Source organism: Lathamus discolor, chromosome 21 (assembly GCF_037157495.1).
Source record: "Lathamus discolor isolate bLatDis1 chromosome 21, bLatDis1.hap1, whole genome shotgun sequence".
Classification (NCBI taxonomy): domain Eukaryota; kingdom Metazoa; phylum Chordata; class Aves; order Psittaciformes; family Psittacidae; genus Lathamus; species Lathamus discolor.
The window spans coordinates 4132097-4150483 of NC_088904.1; the positions used below are offsets into that span (position 1 = coordinate 4132097).

Genomic DNA, 18387 nt, shown 5'->3' on the forward strand with positions numbered 1-18387 from the left:
TGTTGGAGCTGCAGCTCTGATGTGATGTGTGGAGCTGCATCTCTGATGGGATGTGTGGAGCTGCATCTCTGATGTGATGTGTGGAGCTGCATCTCTGATGTGATGTGTGGAGCTGCAGCTCTGATGTGATGTTGGAGCTGCAGCTTTGATGGGATGTGTGAAGCTGCATCTCTGATGTGATGTTGGAGCTGCAGCTCTGATGTGATGTGTGGAGCTGCATCTCTGATGGGATGTGTGGAGCTGCATCTCTGATGGGATGTGTGGAGCTGCATCTCTGATGGGATGTGTGGAGCTGCAGCTCTGATGTGTGGAGCTGCATCTCTGATGGGATGTGTGGAGCTGCAGCTCTGATGGGATGTGTGGAGCCAGGCTTCCCGGCCAGGACAGGCTCCTGCACAGGCAGTTGGAACAGCACAAGTTGGAGAATCGGCTTCATGCTGCTCCTGCAGACAAGCACCAGGAACCGCCTCACTTCCTGCTCTGCAGCAGCCGCTCTGGAGGTACCAAACCTTCCTAACGTGGATCTTAATTTGTTCCATGGAGGTGGGAATCCCTCCCCGCTCGGCTGCGCCAGGGAGAGCTGGGGCTTGCTGCTGCTCTCTTCCTTCTCTCCATACTCCAGCACTCAGTTCTTGTACCTGTTTCCCTTCCGTTCAGCAACGCCTCCGGTGTGGTCCTGCTCCTTGGGATCACCACTGCCCATGTCTGCTGATACCGCAGCCATGGAATTGTGAGGTTTGGCTCAGTATTCCCTTCCCCATGGCTCTGTCCAGCCACAGCGTGACTTGCCCGGCTCCCAGGCTGCCCCCAGAGCCTTGGCTCTTCGTGCCTTGGCCCTCCTGATGCTCTGTCCCTGTCCAAGCTGAACACAGGGACCCGCATGAAGCTCTGCCCTTAGGGGACCTGGGAATCGATTGACTCTCACGTAATAAATGCCGATGAAGGTGAGCAGCGTGGATTGCTTGTAGCAGAAAGTGCTGCTTCTTCACCGGGGTGCAGGGGACTCCTCACTGCATCCCTCACCCCTGTCCCTGATGTGTTCCAGTGAGGGTTTCCTCAGCCCAGGGCTGGGATGGGCAGGGAGGGAGGTGATGGTGCTGATGCCTCTGAACAGGGGATGCGGAGCTGGCCCTGCCTCGCTACCCCGCCTGGTCTGGGCACACCAAGGAACTCAGCTGGACCTGAGCTCTTCCCTAAGCCCACCTGGAGTTCTCCTACTGTGAGAACGATGAGCAACAAACTGGTGCTTCAAGATGTTTTGGAGCTGCTTCTTGTGCCTGAGGCTTGTTCTCTGGGCATCCGAATGGGCAAAATCAAGCAAAGCCCCACAGCTTGAACTTGCTGCCATAGGTTTGCTGTTGCGGAGAGGCTGCAGAGGCTCAGCCAGCCCCTGTGCCATTGCCCCGCATCCCTCCTCCAGGCTGCTGGCACGGCTCTGCTTCGGTGACCCCCAAACCACGCCGGACGTGGGCTATGAGGCACAGATCTCCCCAGCCGTCAGCCCCCATCTCTGATCCCAGTCGAGCTCTTGTGCACTTCAGAGAGATTAAACCTTGATTCCCCCTCGCTCTCGTGGTTCCCTGGAGCACGGCGTAATTGCTATGGCGAGAGCTGCCAAAGCTGCGGTCTCTGAGTCACCGGAGTGTGAGCGGATCCTGGCCTGATCGGGGCTTGTGCTCGGGGCAGCGGGATGGGGAGCGTGTGCTCATCACCGGGAAGGGCTGCGCCGGGGATTGCGCCGCTCGCTTTGGGAGCTGAAGAGCCTGTGCCCACCGTGCACGGGTGAGCGTGGCCAGCACAGGCGTCCCTGGGCTCTGCTGCCGCTTCACCCCAGGGAGGACTGAGACCTGCTCGGCTTTGGGGTCTCTGCTGCCCAAGCTCAGCCCAGGAGGGCAAAGACAAGGGATGCGTTAAGAGGAGCCCCGAGGCCTCGCAGCCACCTGTGAGCGATGGCGCAGGCCCACAAGGGAGCAGGAAGCCGCTTGGGGCAGGTTCCATCTTCGCAGCCATCGCTGGTCCTGCGGCTCTCGGGGCTCCTGCACCGGGCGCTTTGGGTCCGCATCCCCCCCCCCCCCCAGGTGCCTCTGCAGGACCCATCCAGACCCCGGCAGGGTGGGAGCTGAGCCCCAGGGCTGCAGCATGAGGGAGGCGGCTTCGCTTGTGCCATCGCAAAGGGGAAGTGGTGAGAACGTGGAGCCGGAGGCCCCTGTGCCGCTTCCCCCCTGAGCCGCCGCTCCTCGCCCTGCTCCAGCACCGGGACGAGCACGGGGACCCTGCCAGCGCGATGCCCGCAGCCATTGGGGTAAGTGGAGCTCGAGCCAACAACCCCGGGGCTGTCGCTCATCTCCCTCCATGGCCTGGTGAGGAAGCCCCGGGGGCTGGGTGCGTTCAGCCTCCTCCATGCGTGTGTGTGAGCTGGGGAGCCTCAGCCTGCAAGGTCGGGGTTTAATCCGGTGTCCCCCGGCGGTGGCTGAGCACCCTGCGGGTGCTGCCGGTGCCTCCACGCAGCCAAAGGCTTGCAAGGGCGCCTCGGTGCTGGGTTCAAAGGGGTCTGGGTCCCCCAAATCCTGCTCCGAACAGCCCCCCCCCCCCCCCCCCCCCCAGCGCCGCACACCCTGCGTATTGTGGAGGATGAAGCAGAGGGGATGTGGGGAGGGTTTGGGGCAGGGGATGCTGGGGGGTTTGTGGCCAGCGGAGGGAAATGCTCTTCACCACCTGCCTTTGCATGGGCTCCACGCCATGGAGGTGCCTGTGGCTTTGCCATAAGCAAGGGGTGGGGAGCGGAACCTGGAGCCAGCCCGGGCTATGGGGTTTGTGCCAATCGGGAGCAGGGGCTTGGGGACCTCAGGGTGAGGAGTTCCATCTCTCGGAGCAGTTTGGAGACAGCTCCCACCTGCCCCCCTGTGCGGGAGAGCTGGGAAGGGCTTGGAGAAGGGCCCTTGCCAGGGGCTGGGACGTGCTGAGAGCTGCGGGACGTGAGCTGACGCGGGGGTGAACGGGGTCTCTTGTGCCTTCCCTCGCAGAGGCTCCGCAACGGCACCTGATGCCGGAGGTGCAAATACCAATTCCTCTGTGTTGAAGGTGTCTCCTACCCAGGTGAAGGCGATGCCCCTGCAGATCTGCCTTTAAGGTGCCGGTTTGGCAGGCTGACAGCTGAGAGGCATGAATGGAGCAGGGAGGCTTTGCCAGAGGCTGTGGTGCGTTAACGGCTCGTGTTCTGCTTCCACCCGCAAGCCTCCAGCAGCGTCCAGGGCTTCCTTTGTGCTATGGAGCCACTGGTTCCCCCCAGCCCTGCTGTGGGAAGCCACTGGCGCAGGTGGGAACGCCGGGGACCAGGAATTCCTCCCTGGCCACAGCTCCCATCAGCTGATGCTTCTGACAAAACACTTGGCTCCTGCACTCCCCCCTTGGCAGCCCCTGGGCTGCCGCCTGCAGCGCTGCCTTAGACCGCGCCGGGCTCCGCCGTGCTCTGTGCTCTCGCCTCCTGCCCGGGGTTACCCCTTGCCCGGGGCTCCCCAATGTCAGACTCGCTGCTCAACCACTCCTGGCCATCGTTCTCGAAGCGCTGGAAGAAGAGGTGGTCCTTTAAGAGAGGTAACGGCCTCGTGCATGGGGAGCTGGGCTGCTGCAGGGCAGGCAGGAGAGCCTGGCCGGGACAAGAGGGCTGGGGCCCCCCGGCAGAGCGTGGCTGTGGGTGCACCCCTCTCTTTAGGGAGCACCGCTTGGCTGTTGGTTAACGCCTTTCCTTCCGTTTCGTCGTCATTTCAAGGCAAAGAAACGCTTTGAGGAGCTGGGTAATGGGTTAAACATCGGCCTCCTGGTTTTGTAATGCAACTTGCTCCGTTGCTGCCAACGAGCCGGAGGTGCCGGTGCCTGCAGCTGCCTGTGTGCGGCTGCCCAGTGAGGGCTGAGCCTTGTGTTGAGGTTGGTGCTTGAGCAGATGCTGGGGGCAAGATGCCTCCAGTCCCTCGCAGCCCTGCGTGTGCAGCACAGCCCGAGCTGAGGGGTTTGTGTGGCACTGGTTGAGCATCCCTGGGTCGGACAGCAGGGATGGGGAACGCCAGCAGCGGTGTGAATTCAGTCCCAGTGCAGTGCCCTGACTTGGGAAGAGGGGCTTGAGAGCCCGGGGAAGATGTCTGCAGTCCTGGAGGACGTGGGTGCTGCTGTCCCTGCCTGCAAACACCACCCTCAGGCTGGTGCCTTTGGGTACCTTTATCTGTGGCATTAGATCTCTTGATGCTCTTTATCCTTCATCACCTTCACCACCCAAAGCTGTCTTCTGATATGGATATGCAGGAGACCCAGATCCGAACCGAACGGTCATTCAGAGGTTCATTCAGAGCAGGAGGCAGGGTCTGATCCGTGAGGAGCCCCAGGCAGCTCCCTGAGCCCTGCTGGGCCATCCCAGGGCCATGCTGGGGTTGTGATGGGCTCACTGGGCAGGCTCAGGTGAGCCAATCTCTAATGCATGAACCAGCCTCACAGTGCTGGCAGGCACCGACTGCTTCGAAGGGTGTTTCGGTGGAGCCCTCTCCCTTGCAGAGCAGTTTGTGCCCCCGGGGTTTGCGCTGTGGAGGAAGCTGCCCAGTGCCTGGGAGAGCATCAGAGGGGCTCAGAACCCCTCTCATCCTCACCGTGCCCCTGCAGCCGCCGGCGAGGAGCGGCTGCTCCCGTTCCTCTGCCCTTCGTGCCCCAGAGCCCAGGGGTGCGCAGGGTGTGAAGCGCTGGGCACCTTTACCTGCTCCCCCCCTGCGGCCGCAGCCAGCCCCCAGCGCTGCCACCCGCCCGTGCAGCGGGGCCCACACCGGGACCGCTCCGCATCCGCTTGCGGCACAGCGGCTTCGGCGCCTGCCTTACAGAGGTGGTGCCCATGGCCCCCGCGGACCCGGCAGGGTGGGAGGTGAAGGGCAGCGGGTGCAGGGCCGGGAGGAGCTGGAACCGGTTGCGTTTCTTGTCCGTGATGCTCTCTGTGGTTTCCCAACAGCCTCTACCCCCGATTGCCAGGAAATGCCCTCACACCCTGGCCCTTCCTTCCTCTTGGGGCTGTTTTCACGTAGCAGAACCCAGCGGTGCCTTTGTCCCTCCACGTTTGGGGTGGCCTTTCCCCCACGGACACGCAGGGTGCTTTGATGGTTGGAGGAGGTGAAGAGCTCGCATCCGTGTTTCCTCTGACGTTCCCTCTCCCAGCACCAGCCGGGCTCCAGGGGCACCCAGGGGCACCCTGCACCGAGCACTGGAACAGGCAGCGCAGGCTGGACCACCGCTTGTTCCAGCGCTGGGTGCACTGATGCTTCTCCTGCCAGGACACCCATGGGCGCATCTCCAGTGACCAGCCTGTCCAAGGGCAACCAGGCGGTTGCAGGAGGGAGGTTTTGCCTGCAGGTCCGAATTGGAAGTGTTCAAATTCAGGTCCCAGGGCTCCAGTTGCAGCAGCACAGAAGTTTCCTTCCTTGGGACAAACCAGCTCCGGGGGCAGATCCCGCGCTCCCCACAGCATCGCAACCCCTGAGACCGTCCCGCTGCCGGTGCCTGTCCCTGCTCCCTTCCTCCCTCCCCACACAGCAGCCCAGCCATCACGCTTTGCCTGCAGGGAAGCCCTGGCAAAGAGCAGCAGAGCCCCCCTTGTGCGCAGGGACCGCTGCTTCCTCCCAGCTCTGCCCCGGGAATTCCTCTGGTGAGGCTGCTCCCCGCAGCAATAACCTTTTATGGTTCCCGGCCAGAGGCGAGTTAAGCAACTGCAATACCTAATGTGCTCCGTGTCCTCCTCAAGCAAACAGCATCTGGCCTTGGAAGGGTCATTTTGTCATCCCAGCTCCAGCTGAGTGAAGCTGACTGCTGCCAGTGCCTGCGGAGCTGAGGTGCCCCGTTCCCCTTCACCACCACACCATGGTTCCATGGAGCATGGGTGCTGCTGGAACACAGAGTCCAGGAGACTCAAGGGGGGCCAGGGTTTGCCTTCCTATATGGGCGACCGCCTTGATCTTAGGGATGTTCAGAGCCCCCTGGACCTGCCTCCTCCCTATGTGTGCCCACGCTGGTCCTTCCTTGCTCACCGCGCCAGCACCTGATGCCTGAACGCGTTTTGCCCCTCCAGCAGCTCCCCCTTGCCCAGCATCCCCCCAGCCCAGCTCATGGTGCCAGCCCAGCATCAACCGGCGGAGGTGTCAGATGCAGGGAGCCCTGAAGCATCCTCTCTGGTGCTCACACATTGCCTAAAATGGTCTCCCCACGGCTGGAGCCCTGCGTGCTCCTCGTGCTGCCGCCTGCTCACCGGAGCCCGGCTGCGCATCTGATTTATCGCGTGTTGAACCGCGGTGTCTGACGCCTCCGGGCAGGATTTAAGTCCTTTGGTGGGCCTGGAGGGGGTCTGCTGACTGCAGCCGATGCCTTGGCCAACTCCTGAGCCCTGCGCAGGCAGAGCACAGGGAACGTTTTCCAGGCCTCCAAAGAGCTGACTCTGTTCCAGGGATCCAGTTCAGAGCTGCAGCCTGGAGCCCGGTGCAGGCCCAGAGCAGCCTTGGCAGGATGGCTGGACCCTGCTTGGGAGGAAAAAGCTCTTTGGCTCAGCTAAAGCCCAGGTCAGGGCTCTGGCTGCTGCCTCTCAGCTCTTTGATGCCTTCTCTGTGGGCAGTTGCTGCTGCAGGGGATGGTGAGAGCAGGGAATCTCCTTTTCCTTCCTTCCCTGGGTCCGCTCTACCTTAGCCTTCATCCCAGTTTTTACTGGGGGGGGGCTCAGTGGCTTTTCCTGCCCGCTGACATCTTTGCCTGCTGTTTCGCACAAGCTCCTGCTGGTTCAAATGTGTTCATTCGCTTCAAGATGCTGATTTTTGATTGCAAGCTGAAGAGAGGCAATGCAGGGGCATCTGTGGAAAGCAAAAGGTGATGCTCAACATTTGGCTAAACCTCTGCCCCTTGATCATTATGGATGTGGCTTAAGGACATCCAGAGCAGGAATTCGTCTATCCATGAACCATGTCTTGTGAAGTGGCTTCTACAACCTGGCTGGAGAGCCTGTTTCAAACTTCCCCCGCTCTTAGAGCTCAAAACCCCTTACTTAAAATAGTGCCTTCACAGATGCTTTCTTTCTCTATTACTCATAGACCCCCACTTGAAATGACCGCACGCGTTTAAACACCCCAAACGCTCCTTAAACCCCAAACCCTGGCATCCGCAGCGTGCAGCACGATCCAAGGAACAAACCTCCAAACCCTCCCGCACGTTTGCTGCTGCCTTCGAGTTGGCACCAGGCAGTTTCTGGCTGCATCGCACAGCACTGAAACCCACGGCAGGATGCGAGGTGTCCAAGAGTGTGGCTTTTAACGGCATCGTCCTCCCATTCGTGGGTTTAAACCTGGCTTTCGTGGAGAATGATGGGTTTCTAGCAGTTTCTTGCTGGTTTTTTCCCCATTGGACAGATATGGTTGCTCACAGCCTCTTGTAATTGTTCTCTGTATCTTCAGAGCCCCACGAGTGGTGCTTTGGCCAACAGCCTGGCTGTTGTCCATCCGCCTCAGCTGTGTGTATCCCGAAGGAGCCAAAGGCCTCCTTGAGTCATGCGATGCTTTAGAGATTGTGGCTAAGGTTTACCGTGTGTCTCGTCCCATAGGAACGGGCCTCAGTCAGCTGGACCATCCATTGGACCACGAGGCACGTCCAGACCTTTGCTTTGTCTCTCAGTGGGTTATCAGACGGTGTATGGCACACTCAGGTGCCCACTCTTGACACTCCGGTGTGGGGAACATCCACATGAGTGAGTGGCACCAGGAGAATGATGCGCTCCCACTATTGCTCGGCATACCCAGTGTCACGCTCATGTGGCTCCGATCTGGCCTCCCAAAGCAGCATCCTTTATTCCTTACAGGTGAAAATAAAATCACTGTCAATATTTTTACTCATAGATTTGGGTGTTAAGAACAGCCAAAACCAGTGGTTTGAGCAATATGTTCAAAAAGGGGCTTAGCTCTTCTCTTTCACTGTACTCTGCAGTATAGGACATGCTGCAAGGGTCTGACTGGGATGCTGCAAGCCTGGATTGAGGGATGAGGTTTCTGCTGCTAGGGAACCCCTGCACCAGATTCCTGCACGATCAATGCTGCCGAGGTCCTGAGGTTGCCTGGCAATGCCTGTCTGCGCGGGGCAGGGGAGCAGAGGGCATGAGGAGCATTTCGGTGCTGCCTAATGTCACCTGCACGTGGCTGAATCCACGTCCCTCCTGGCTCCCTGCTGGGACCTTCTGTGTCTTGCAGGGTCTGACTGCAAGCCATGCTTACGGGAATTCACCGACCGCAGCACCCCTCCTTTGGAGAGCCGCAACCCCAAAAGCTTCCTCCCATCCCTGACTGCTGAGGATGACGCCTTCTGCACCAGCATGGCTGAAGAAAAGGCAAGTGTCCCCTTTCCTTCTGCTACGTCAGTGTAAGGGTCAGCAAACTGCACGGTCACACCACATTCAGAGGGGTCGGTGGTGGAGTAAGAGTGGGGGAAAGGAATCGATCCAGATTATCGAGGAATACAAGGTTACATTGCTTTTGCTGCTGGGGAAAACCATACCTATGTGCTTCCTATTGGTGTTAGGGGGAATCTCGGGGTCTGGAAGCGAACTCCACAAGCTCCTGTAGCAAACCGAGCTGGTGGGGCTGGGCCAGGTTTGGCTGCGAGGTGCAGTAGGGAAGTGCTGCTATTAGAAAGCCTGGTTGGAGAAACCCAGCTGCAGGCCTGGCCCTGCTGCTTGTAAGCGCTGCTTGCCATGAGGAGGGAAAGAGAGGCAGCTCTAGCTTTGTGTCCCCTTCGCCTTCTCCTGCATGCCAAGGCTCTCAGCTGGGATCTGAGTGCCCACGCTGAGCGGGCACTGCCTTTGCAGGAGGACTCATCTTCCACAGAGCTGGATGTCCCAGCAGCGGACTCGCACAGCAGCACTGAGGATCTGCTCTCAGACTCGGCGCTCCATGGCACGGAGTATTACAGAGACCTGGGGCTCCTGAGCCTGCCAATTGCCAGCACCGCACCAGCAGCACGGCCAGAACGAGCAGCCCAGGCTGTGCCTGCCCTTCGCTTCCTGGAAGAGAGACCAGGGGCTCTGAGCACAATGTCCGTGGATGTTGCTTTTTCCAACCCCGTTTCCTGCTCCGTGCGTTACGGTGAGGCTGACTGCCGCTTTCTCAACAAAGGCCACCTCTGCCCCTGTGCAGCGGTGCCAGAAGATGCCACCAGCACTTCCCAGGGTCCTGCAGAGCCAGACAAGGAGCTGGACCTGCAGGAAGCTGAGGAATCCTTCCCCACGCTGGTGAGATCCATGTCTACCTCTCGGAGGCACAGCTGGGAGAGCCCTTTATCACCCCTGGACTGCAAGCGCAGGTACAGCAGCACCGTGAGCAGGATTGGAGACGTGTGGTCCAATGATGCTGTGGGAGGCTGGAGTGATCGCATTGCCCTGGGCTCCAGCTGCTGCTGCGTGGTCTCCATCACTGTCAGCATCTGCCAGAGCAGCTATACATCTACTGCTTGTGTTGGGTGGGATGGGAGGAACAGATGCTAGGGAAGCAAGAGGCTTTAATGTCTCCTTGGCAGTAGGAAGAGCCCTTTTCCCAGTCCTTGGGTGGGAAAAGGATCTCTCATCTGCGGAGAGCTCAGTTCAGTCTGGAGGGAACCTTGAACGGCATCAGCCACCCTGATGGCCCCCATCCTCTGCCTCCAAGGGAACTTTGCCCATCCCAGAGGGATTAAGAGAGCTCTTACAAACCCTTGTTCTTGTCTGTGACTCGGCTTGGTGGGGTCTGTGCCTGCAGCCACTGCAGTCTCCTCCAGCCTCCACGTGGCCGCAGGGATTGGGTTTTGTAGCACGATGCTGAGCGCTGGCTGGGAGCAGTTTCCAGGCCTGGCATCACTGCTGTCCTGTGCTGCTGCCACACAAATGCCTTGGGCTCCAGGTTCCCACACGGATGCTTCCCCTGCTGACAAATGTATTGATCTGCCAATGACTGGAGTCAGGTGCGAGCCAGCAAGGGCTATTTTTATCTCTCCTCCTTATAAGGTACCCTAAAATCATCTCAGCCTGAGATCCTGGCAGTTCTTTATCAAGCCCAGACGTCGGTTCTCAGACCTAATGTTGATCATTCACAGTTTACGCTGTGTAACAGGCACAGGAGCAACAGCGGCACAGAGCGGCTGTCGCCATCAGGGGGTTCAGTCCCCTCGCCCGGTGCTCAAACACAAGTGAGCAAGGGGCCAGGGAAGGGGAATACTCCCTGCTGTCCCCTAAGCAAATGCTTCCTGAAGCCTGTCTCTGGCAGCAGGGCTGAAGTGACAGTGATCTGCAGACACAACCCATGCACACAGTAAGATTTTCCACTGGGCTCTATGCATCATTTCGCTCCGGTGTTGTTGGCGCTGGAGCAGCACTTGGCATTCAGGGAGCCATGGGCCACTGGGGGAGCTGGTCCACCCCTTACTTCCCAGAAGAGGATTTCTTCTCCCTTCCTTGAAGCTGGGCCCCGCTGGGAGCAGGGGTTGTGATGTGATGCCCCAGTGGTTTGATAGATGACAACATCTGCCCAGAGGGACTTGCCTGGTGCTGCAGCTAACAGGGCAGCAGCTATCAGGCAGGCTGCTGTCTCAAGGGTTGCTAAGAGAGCAGTGAGAGCCATCCAGCACCAAACATCCCTGGTGACGATGGAGCTCATAGATAGCAGCCGGAGAAGCTGTTCTGAACAGGCTCGGGTCTTGGTGTCCAGGCTGATGCTTCCTGGTGTTTCCTCTTTCGTGTCCCTGCTGTGGTGACCCTCCTTGTCCCAGTTGCACGAGCTCCTCAATGTCGAGCCAAGGCTAGGACATTGCAAGGGCCCTGCCATGCCTAAAAACAATGGATTGGCTCTGCTAAAGTGGCTTGTTCCTCTTTCCTGGATTAGGTTCAGCCTGGATGCCACAGAGATGGGCAGTGACGCAGAGCAGGAGGACATGGAGAAGGGGACCCCGTCCTGCCCACAGCCTCGCGTGTCCCTTCAGCTGCCCAAAGGGGAACTGGAAGCCTGGGGCAGCAGCAGGGGTAGCACGGTGATCAAAGTGGAGATAGAGCCACTGCACCTGAGCCCCACCGTCAGCCCTGGCTTGGAGGAGGTGGTAAGTGTGCGAGGGCTGTGTGCACTGAAGTCGGCATTCCCAGCCTTGCACCTTGCCAGCCGTGCTGAGCCCCAGTGGAGGCTCCCATGGGGCACAAAGCACCAAAGGTATCCTTGCTGTTTTACTTCTCCAGGAATGCGGCAGCAACAGGAAGAGACTGAGGTCAAAGTCTGTCCCATCCGCCTGTGAGGCGGTTGTCTCCCGTCAGACACCTTGCAGTCCGAACCCTCCTCTTCCAGCCTTGGAAGGTCGGTATAGGCTATACGTACAGCATTATATGAGTTCAAGGGGCTTGTGATGAAGACCAAAACCTGGAGATGGAGCCTCCACAAGCCTGCACATCCTCCACCCTCCCCATCTACGTGGTCCCAAGAGCTCCTGAAATAAAGCCAAGCTGGCTTTGAATCCGATCCTGGCTTACAGGACAGCCCAAGCTTAGACATGTGTATCCCCAGCAACACATTGCCCTGCAACCTCTCTATGGCTGGTGTCTTGATCACTCTCTACTCACACAAGGCAAAGATGCTTTCCTAGGCACAAAATGCACTGCTTCATCTGCCCAGGTTTAAATGTGCCCTTTCTTCTGTACCCCAAAGAATGGGGCAAACATGGTCTCTGGACAAGGCCTCTTCTTACAGTGGTGCCCTTAACTAACCCACCGTGCACAGCTGGCAGGGACAGGCTTTGGGACAAGGCTGTCAGCTTCTGCTTTCTGCGCTGGAAGCTGAAAAGCCTTAAGGCAAACAGAGGCACCTTTGCTCCTGTAAACTTCAGTTTGGCCTTCTCTGTGCTGCTGGAATCCGTTCATCCGTGAGGAGCCCCAGAGCAAAGTGCAGAGCCTTGTTAAGAGCCTGGGAAGTGGAGGGGAAGCTGTCGTGGGGAGGGTCTCTGGGGTGGCATCAGCTCCTACCCTCCAGCAGCAAGCAGGATCCTCGGAGGTTTGTGTAATACAGACTGGAGAAGGGAGGGGTAACACAGGAAAGTGATGCAGCCTCCGCCACCCTCACAGCTGTGCAGTGCAGCCTTTTCCTCCCTAACTGCTCCCATCGCTTCTCCCTCCCCACTAAAGGCAGAGTGGGAGCCCAGCAAGATTAATGGGGTCCAGTGACATAGCTTGCAACACAGTGCAAACAAAGGCAAACCAGGATCCCTGATGAGGGTGTTTTGTGTTCCAGCTGCTGAACCCCCTGCCCTGGAGAGGCTGGAGAAGGACCACGTGTCCCCAGACCATGTGTAGGTATCGTTAGTCCTGGCTGTTTGGAGATGGTGGAAATTCTTGAGTATATCTGAGCTACTGGAGATGCAATAGCAAAGGAGATCCCACTCCATGCTGGGGCACAGCTGAGGAGTGGGTCGTAAACCAGCACCTGATGATTTGTGGAGTGCAGCATGTCTTTGCAAGGACATTTTCTAATCCCTTGCTTTTCTTTTGCCCCATCCTTGGTAGGCTAATTGTCCAGCAGGTACTTCAGGAGCTGAAATATTATCATGGGTAAGTGTGGCTGGGAGAGGGATATGCATGGGGAGGTCACAGGTCTACCTAGGATCCACCTGGTACACACCACTTCATCCCCTGAGGGGCAAACCCCCAGGGTACCAGAATCACTGCATTCTTCCAGTGAAACTAGCATAGAGTCAAGAGGAGAGGTAGCATCTCACGTGCCTCTCCTGTAACTCTGAACGTGGTCCTGCCCCATCTCCCAAGGTGAGCCTTTCTGCAGACCCAGTTCTGCTCTTGTGTCCTTTGCTGAGGGTCTGATGTCTTTTCCCCACACAGGGCGAAGCAGAGAGCGCACGTGCGAGAAGGCAGCGATTCCTCCCAGCAGAACCTCACCTGGTTTGAGTTCCTGTCTAACGAGTAAGTGAGACAGAGGGTAACCCACGCACCTTTTATTCCCAAAGCAGACTGGTTTGGAGCCCACCTCCATAAAGCTCCGCTGCCCTGCTAATACTGTGTGCAGGATAGAAACATAGAATCATAGAATAGTTCGGGTTGGAAAGGACCTTAAGATCATCCAGTTCCAACCCCCTGCCATTGGCAGGGACACCTCACACTAAACCATCCCACCCAAGGCTCTGTCCAACCTGGCCTTGAACACTGCCACGGATGGAGCATTCACAGCTTCCCTGGGCAACCCATTCCAGTGCCTCGCCACTCTCACAGTAAAGAACTTCTTCTTATATTCAACCTGAACTTCCCCTGTTTAAGTTTGAACCTGTTACCCCTTGTCCTATCACTACAGTCCCTGATGAAGAGTCCCTCCCCAGCATCCTTATAGCCCCCCTTCAGATGCTGGAAGGCTGCTATGATGCGGTTATCTTCAGTGGTGCAGCCAGAACTGGGGCCCTGTTGTGCACAACACTGAGCAAAAAGAGACAGCCTCAAATTACACACATAATTGGACATTTCAGCTCCTTATTTGCAAGGCTGCAATGGCAGGACTGATGCTAAACCAGATCCTCCAGGAGACAAAAAGCTCAGAGATGGGGTCCTAAAGTAACACTTCAGGTGAACTTCCTCCGTGATCTCCCTGAGCTGTGCTTGGCCAGCTAACTTCCCCTTAGTTAAGAGGTTTCTGGTCTTGTTTCAGGAATGAGGACACTGGAAAGAGCGATAAAGCAGAGAAAGGCACAAAGGTGATGCGACGCCTGAGTTCCCTGCGGAGCCGAGTCACTGGGTCCTGGCAAAAGGAGAAGGTGAGCGAGAGATGCTGGATTTGTGGAAAAAATTGTTGAGTCCTTCAAGTAACAAAGGGGATCTGCCCCGGGGACCAGTAGTGCGGTTTTGGCTGAGCAGATGTGCTGTGATGCACTGGACAGGGTGATCCCTGACTCTCAGCCCACCTTGCTCCAGGGCACGTTCTGGCTGCTCTCCTGCTGTCTTAGCACAAGTTGTGCAGACCAAGAGAAGAGCCCTTTGCCTGGGTGACTGCCTGGATCACTCACGGTGGCGAGGAGGGGAGCCTGCAGGGCACCGTGGGCTGCGGTGCCGTCCTGCTTTTCATCAGACATGGACCAGAGGGACTGGCCCAAGCCTTAGGAAGGCATCTGGGAAAAGCACTGCCACCCCAAAGGCTCAGGCACAAAGGTGCCCACTGTACTTGCAAGGAATGGGTGGGCACTGCAAGGGCTGTAACAGAGCTGTTGGGGTCTTTTTTCTCTCCTTCCAGGGTAAGAACAAAGAGCAGCCAAAAGACAGAGAGAAGGAGAAAGAGACAAAGGAGCCGAAAGAAAGGTGGAAAGAGATCAATAGGCACCAGCTCGTGCCAGGGGTTTTCTCCAGCTGCACCAGCTGCTCTCTGTGTGCCAAACCCCTTGTGAATAAAAGTGCTCTGCAGTGCCTGAGTGAGTATGGCTCTGGCCCAGCCTGGCTGCAGCCCGCTCCCCTGCATTCCCCTGCCCAAAGCAGCCTCTTGGATTGCTTCACTTTTCTGCTGGCCTGGCTGTACCCAACACCCTGCTTGCCCTGGCTCTTTCTCCAGATCGTTGAAATGAGCTCGGAATCCTGCCTGGCAATAGTTTACCCTCCTTTTCTTTGGCCACTGAACCGTTTCCCACCCCTTTCCCTCAAGGAGGATTCCAGGTCAACTTTTCCTTTAACAACTTTCATTTTTCCTTGCCCAAGCAAATATCCCTGCTGCCTGAGGGAAGCTGGATCCTTTAGGCTGCTTTTCACAGCTGCAGTGATAAGTCAGCTCAGCATCTGGCCTATGCATGGGCACAGGCATCTCTAGAGCATCCAAACCTTTATTAACTAACACAACGCGGTGCCTCCCAGCACCTGCATGGGTGAGATTGTTGCTTTCCAGATGTAAGCTGCTCCTTTGCCAGTGTGCATGGGACTCTTTCCTCCTACCACATTCACCGTGGCTTTGCTGCATGGCTTTGGCTGACGGACAACGCCTGGCCCTCCTCTTTGAGGCAGGTACTCAGAGCACTGAAGAACATTTTAATTCTCAAAGGATTGTCTTCGGGCAGAGAAAATCTCCTGGAAATGAGCTCTTTCTCTACCCTGCATCCTCAAGCAATGCTCACTCTCCAGTAAGAGGGTCTCAGAGGCTCTTAAGGTCAGTAAAACCTTCTTGGGACATAGAAGAACTGGCTGCCCTTGGACATGTGCTGTGAAAAGCCTATTTTCCCTTCAGGCTGGCTGAAGGGAAATTAAAAAGGACCACAGCTAACAGCCCTTAGCTGTTAGTGAACGTTCTTCAGGTGTCACAGCAAAAAGTAGGAGGCAGGGGGCTGGATAAGAGCAAGTGCTGTGTGGATGTTCAGAGACAACCCAGATGTTACAGGAGGAGGCAGAGTTATGCCTTGTCAATCCTGCCTGAGGAGCCTCCTAGCAGAGGCTCTGTTGGCGGTCCTGCACGCTGCTGTACATCTAAACCTGGGAGGATACAGATCTTGATGCCCAGAGCACCAAGAGCCTGGAGCCATGCTCGGTGTGGTCCTCTGAGGTTATTGCCAGTGTGAGTGATGCTTCTCTGGACAACTGCTATGGAGATCTGTGGAGTGTGAGGAGTTGGAGCTAGCTGTCACAACAGGAGTATGGCTCATCATATTGTTAATCCTAATTGCATGGGGATTGGACATGAGCTATTGCAACTTCGACCTCGTTTCTCAGCCCTTCTGTGAGGAATCTGTGCTCTTGACTCTTGCTAACATTCAGGAGAAAATCTCCAAGGTGGCTGAGCATCTGTTTTGTGTTTGTGACTCTGTGACATCTCCTTTGGCTTTCTGGGCTGCTCGGGGATATGCTGCCCAGGCTAACGCGGGAGCTCCTTTTTGCATGTTCCCTTTGCAGTGTCTTGAACTGAGGCCCAACAATTGGGCAGGGTTCTGAGATGTTCGTTAAAATCAATGTCCTGTCTGTGGTTAGATCCGGACTGTGGCAGCCGTTAGCCTGAGGGTGTCTGTATTTGGATCATGTTGGGATGAAACCTTTGCGAGCTGCTTCTGGGCAGCACAGTTGATCGTTACCTCGCTGGCTCCCATTAGTGCAGTTAGGAGCTGTGTGTGGCTCCTGAAAGAGAGCTCCAGGGCCACCGTGTAGCCATAGCGGCACATTCACTTCTCTGATGTGTGATGTTCTCATTCACACTGATGTGTGAGCTGCTCAGTGGGGGCTGTAGCTGCTGCCAGGATATGTGGCTGCTCCTCTTGTTTTCTCATCACGGACTCGCATTTCACCATCCGTACCCTTTGGTGCTGGGCCAGCTCTGGGTCCACCTCCTGGTCAGGTGCTGCTGGTTTTATCTCCGTGGTGGTTTTAACGGCAGCACCACCACGCGGTAGGAGACAAAACAGACTCGGAAAGAGAAGACAAGAAAATGTGGTTAAAGAAAGGGATGAGCTGAAGCCAGGGGGAGAAAGGATGGGGAAATGTTTGGGAAGCCTGAGGTCTTTTCACTGTCAATAGATACAAAAGGTCTGTTCCATGGCTGTGATGAAATAGAGAAGCGAGAGCTCTTCATAAAGTAACAGCAGGAGGAATTCTGCTTTTAGCTCAGAACCAGGAATCATTGCTCTGCTACAGACGTGCACGTGTGCTGTGAAGAAGTTGGGCAGCCCAAGCGGCCCTGTACGTGGCAGCTTGTTTCCCTCTCCCACCCACTCCCTCCCATCCATCCTCACACCACGCTGCGCAGTCAACCAGGGAAGGAGGCTGTGCTGTGGGTTGAGAGTACAGATGCAGGAGAGTTTCTGCAGCTCCAGTTTCCGAGCCTCACAAATGTGATGTCTGGAGCCCGGCAGGGATGAAAACCAGAGCAGAATGATTGCAGCCACTGGGATCTCGACCGCAGTGGCCACCCAAATGTCGCTGTTCTGTAAACTTTGAGCTGTGAGCCTCTAGGTTTATCGTTCACCTGGAAATGGAGAAAGCTCCTTTTGAGCCGTCGCTGTCAAGCGTGGAGAAGGTTTTGTGTCTAAATTAATCCTCTCTTATAAACATGCTTCTAGAGTTTATGCAGCAGGAGTTAGATGAGTCCCAGCACAGCCCTGACAGGAGGAGAGCTCTCCAAGTGGGCTGTGCCATGGAGGTGAGCCAAGGACCTGCTGTTGGAATACAGACGGCAGGAGGATTGCTTCCCTCCTAGAGACTTGGGCTTGAGCACTGGGGTAGAGGTGGGTCTTTTACATCTCTTCATAGCTGAGAGTTGTATCTCTACTACCCTATGAGGAAAATAGGGAGGTCAGATGGACCAGACTCTTCCAAAGGAAGGCTGTAGCCACAACGAAAACATTTGGTAGGCTTCAAGTTTTCTTCTTTAAGAGAAGGTGCTCAGTTTGATGAATCCTAATACCAGTTATCCTGGACACTGGATTGTCCACTTGTCCTAGGCTGACCCTTGCTCGCTGCATCAGTATACAGGGTGATTTATAACAAGGTGCTGTAACAACCAGTCTCCAGGACTCATATGCGGCACGTTGTGAAAGAGGTCTGGAGAACCATTTCCATTCAAACAATGGTGCTGTGGGTAGATGGAGGACACAGCCCTCTGCAAGGCAAACATCCTCCACCATGCTGCTTGTTCTGTAAGGAACGGAGGCCACAATGGCTTTCTGTTTGGACTCAGGGTGAAATTCATCTCTCACTTGGCACTTGTGCCCCAATGCTTCTGCTTTTAGTATTCCCAGAACAGCGCCAATAAGCTAATACGGGAAGGAGAGTTTCGGCTTTATAATAAGCAGGAATTAGTTTTTATCCTGGAAATTTCTGCTCGTAGCCCACCCAGAGTCCTGATAAATCTGAAAAGCAGCAGGGAACCTGGAACTTTGCATTTCTGGAGAGAGACACAGCTGCCAAAAGGCTTCTGTGGTTGGGGGGGGGAAGGAGGGAGAAAGGCAGTTTGGTTGCTGTAACATGCTGACAGTGATAAATGGACTGGGAGTCCCACTTGGAAGAGGCTTTAGAAGAGGAAAACTGATGAATACACTGTTCTCAGTGCTTCTCCTTCTCTGCTTTTCAGTTCGTGTATCTGGGCAGTTCTGCCTTCACCTGGAACATCTCCAATGTGCAGCTCCTTGCATTCCCTCACAACACCTCAGCATCCCGTACGCTTGGCTGCCTGACAGTAACGTACCTGCAACCCGTTCAGTCAGAACTCTGTTGTTACTGCAGAATGACACAGGATTAGAAGGTCGGTGCTCCATGCAAACCTGGCTCGAAGCTAGAGCCTTCCAGCTGGTTCCTGTGCCAGGCTTTGCACTGATTTTGTGGAGATGCCCTGAGGCCAGCAGCACAAGCACAGCACGTTCTCTTCCGTGACA

General features: G+C 56.4%; 1 protein-coding gene across 4 annotated transcripts in view; it reads left to right on the top strand.

The window, feature by feature from the left end:
- The first annotated feature begins 1679 nt into the window (after positions 1–1679).
- ARHGEF18 (Rho/Rac guanine nucleotide exchange factor 18) overlaps positions 1680–18387 on the top strand; it is a 52798-nt gene continuing 36090 nt past the window's right edge. For 2 of the 4 annotated variants that reach the window (XM_065658977.1, XM_065658978.1), the window contains exons 1-10: positions 3112–3594; positions 8247–8383; positions 8861–9354; positions 10905–11115; positions 11249–11363; positions 12291–12348; positions 12563–12607; positions 12893–12973; positions 13707–13812; positions 14286–14460. In XM_065658977.1, the coding sequence (XP_065515049.1) occupies positions 3519–3594; positions 8247–8383; positions 8861–9354; positions 10905–11115; positions 11249–11363; positions 12291–12348; positions 12563–12607; positions 12893–12973; positions 13707–13812; positions 14286–14460 (1498 nt within the window). In that variant the 5' untranslated portion in view covers positions 3112–3518. Of the gene's footprint in view, positions 2303–3111; positions 3595–8246; positions 8384–8860; positions 9355–10904; positions 11116–11248; positions 11364–12290; positions 12349–12562; positions 12608–12892; positions 12974–13706; positions 13813–14285; positions 14461–18387 lie in introns of those variants that run through there. The other 2 variants (XM_065658981.1, XM_065658979.1) reach the window with 2 other exon arrangements.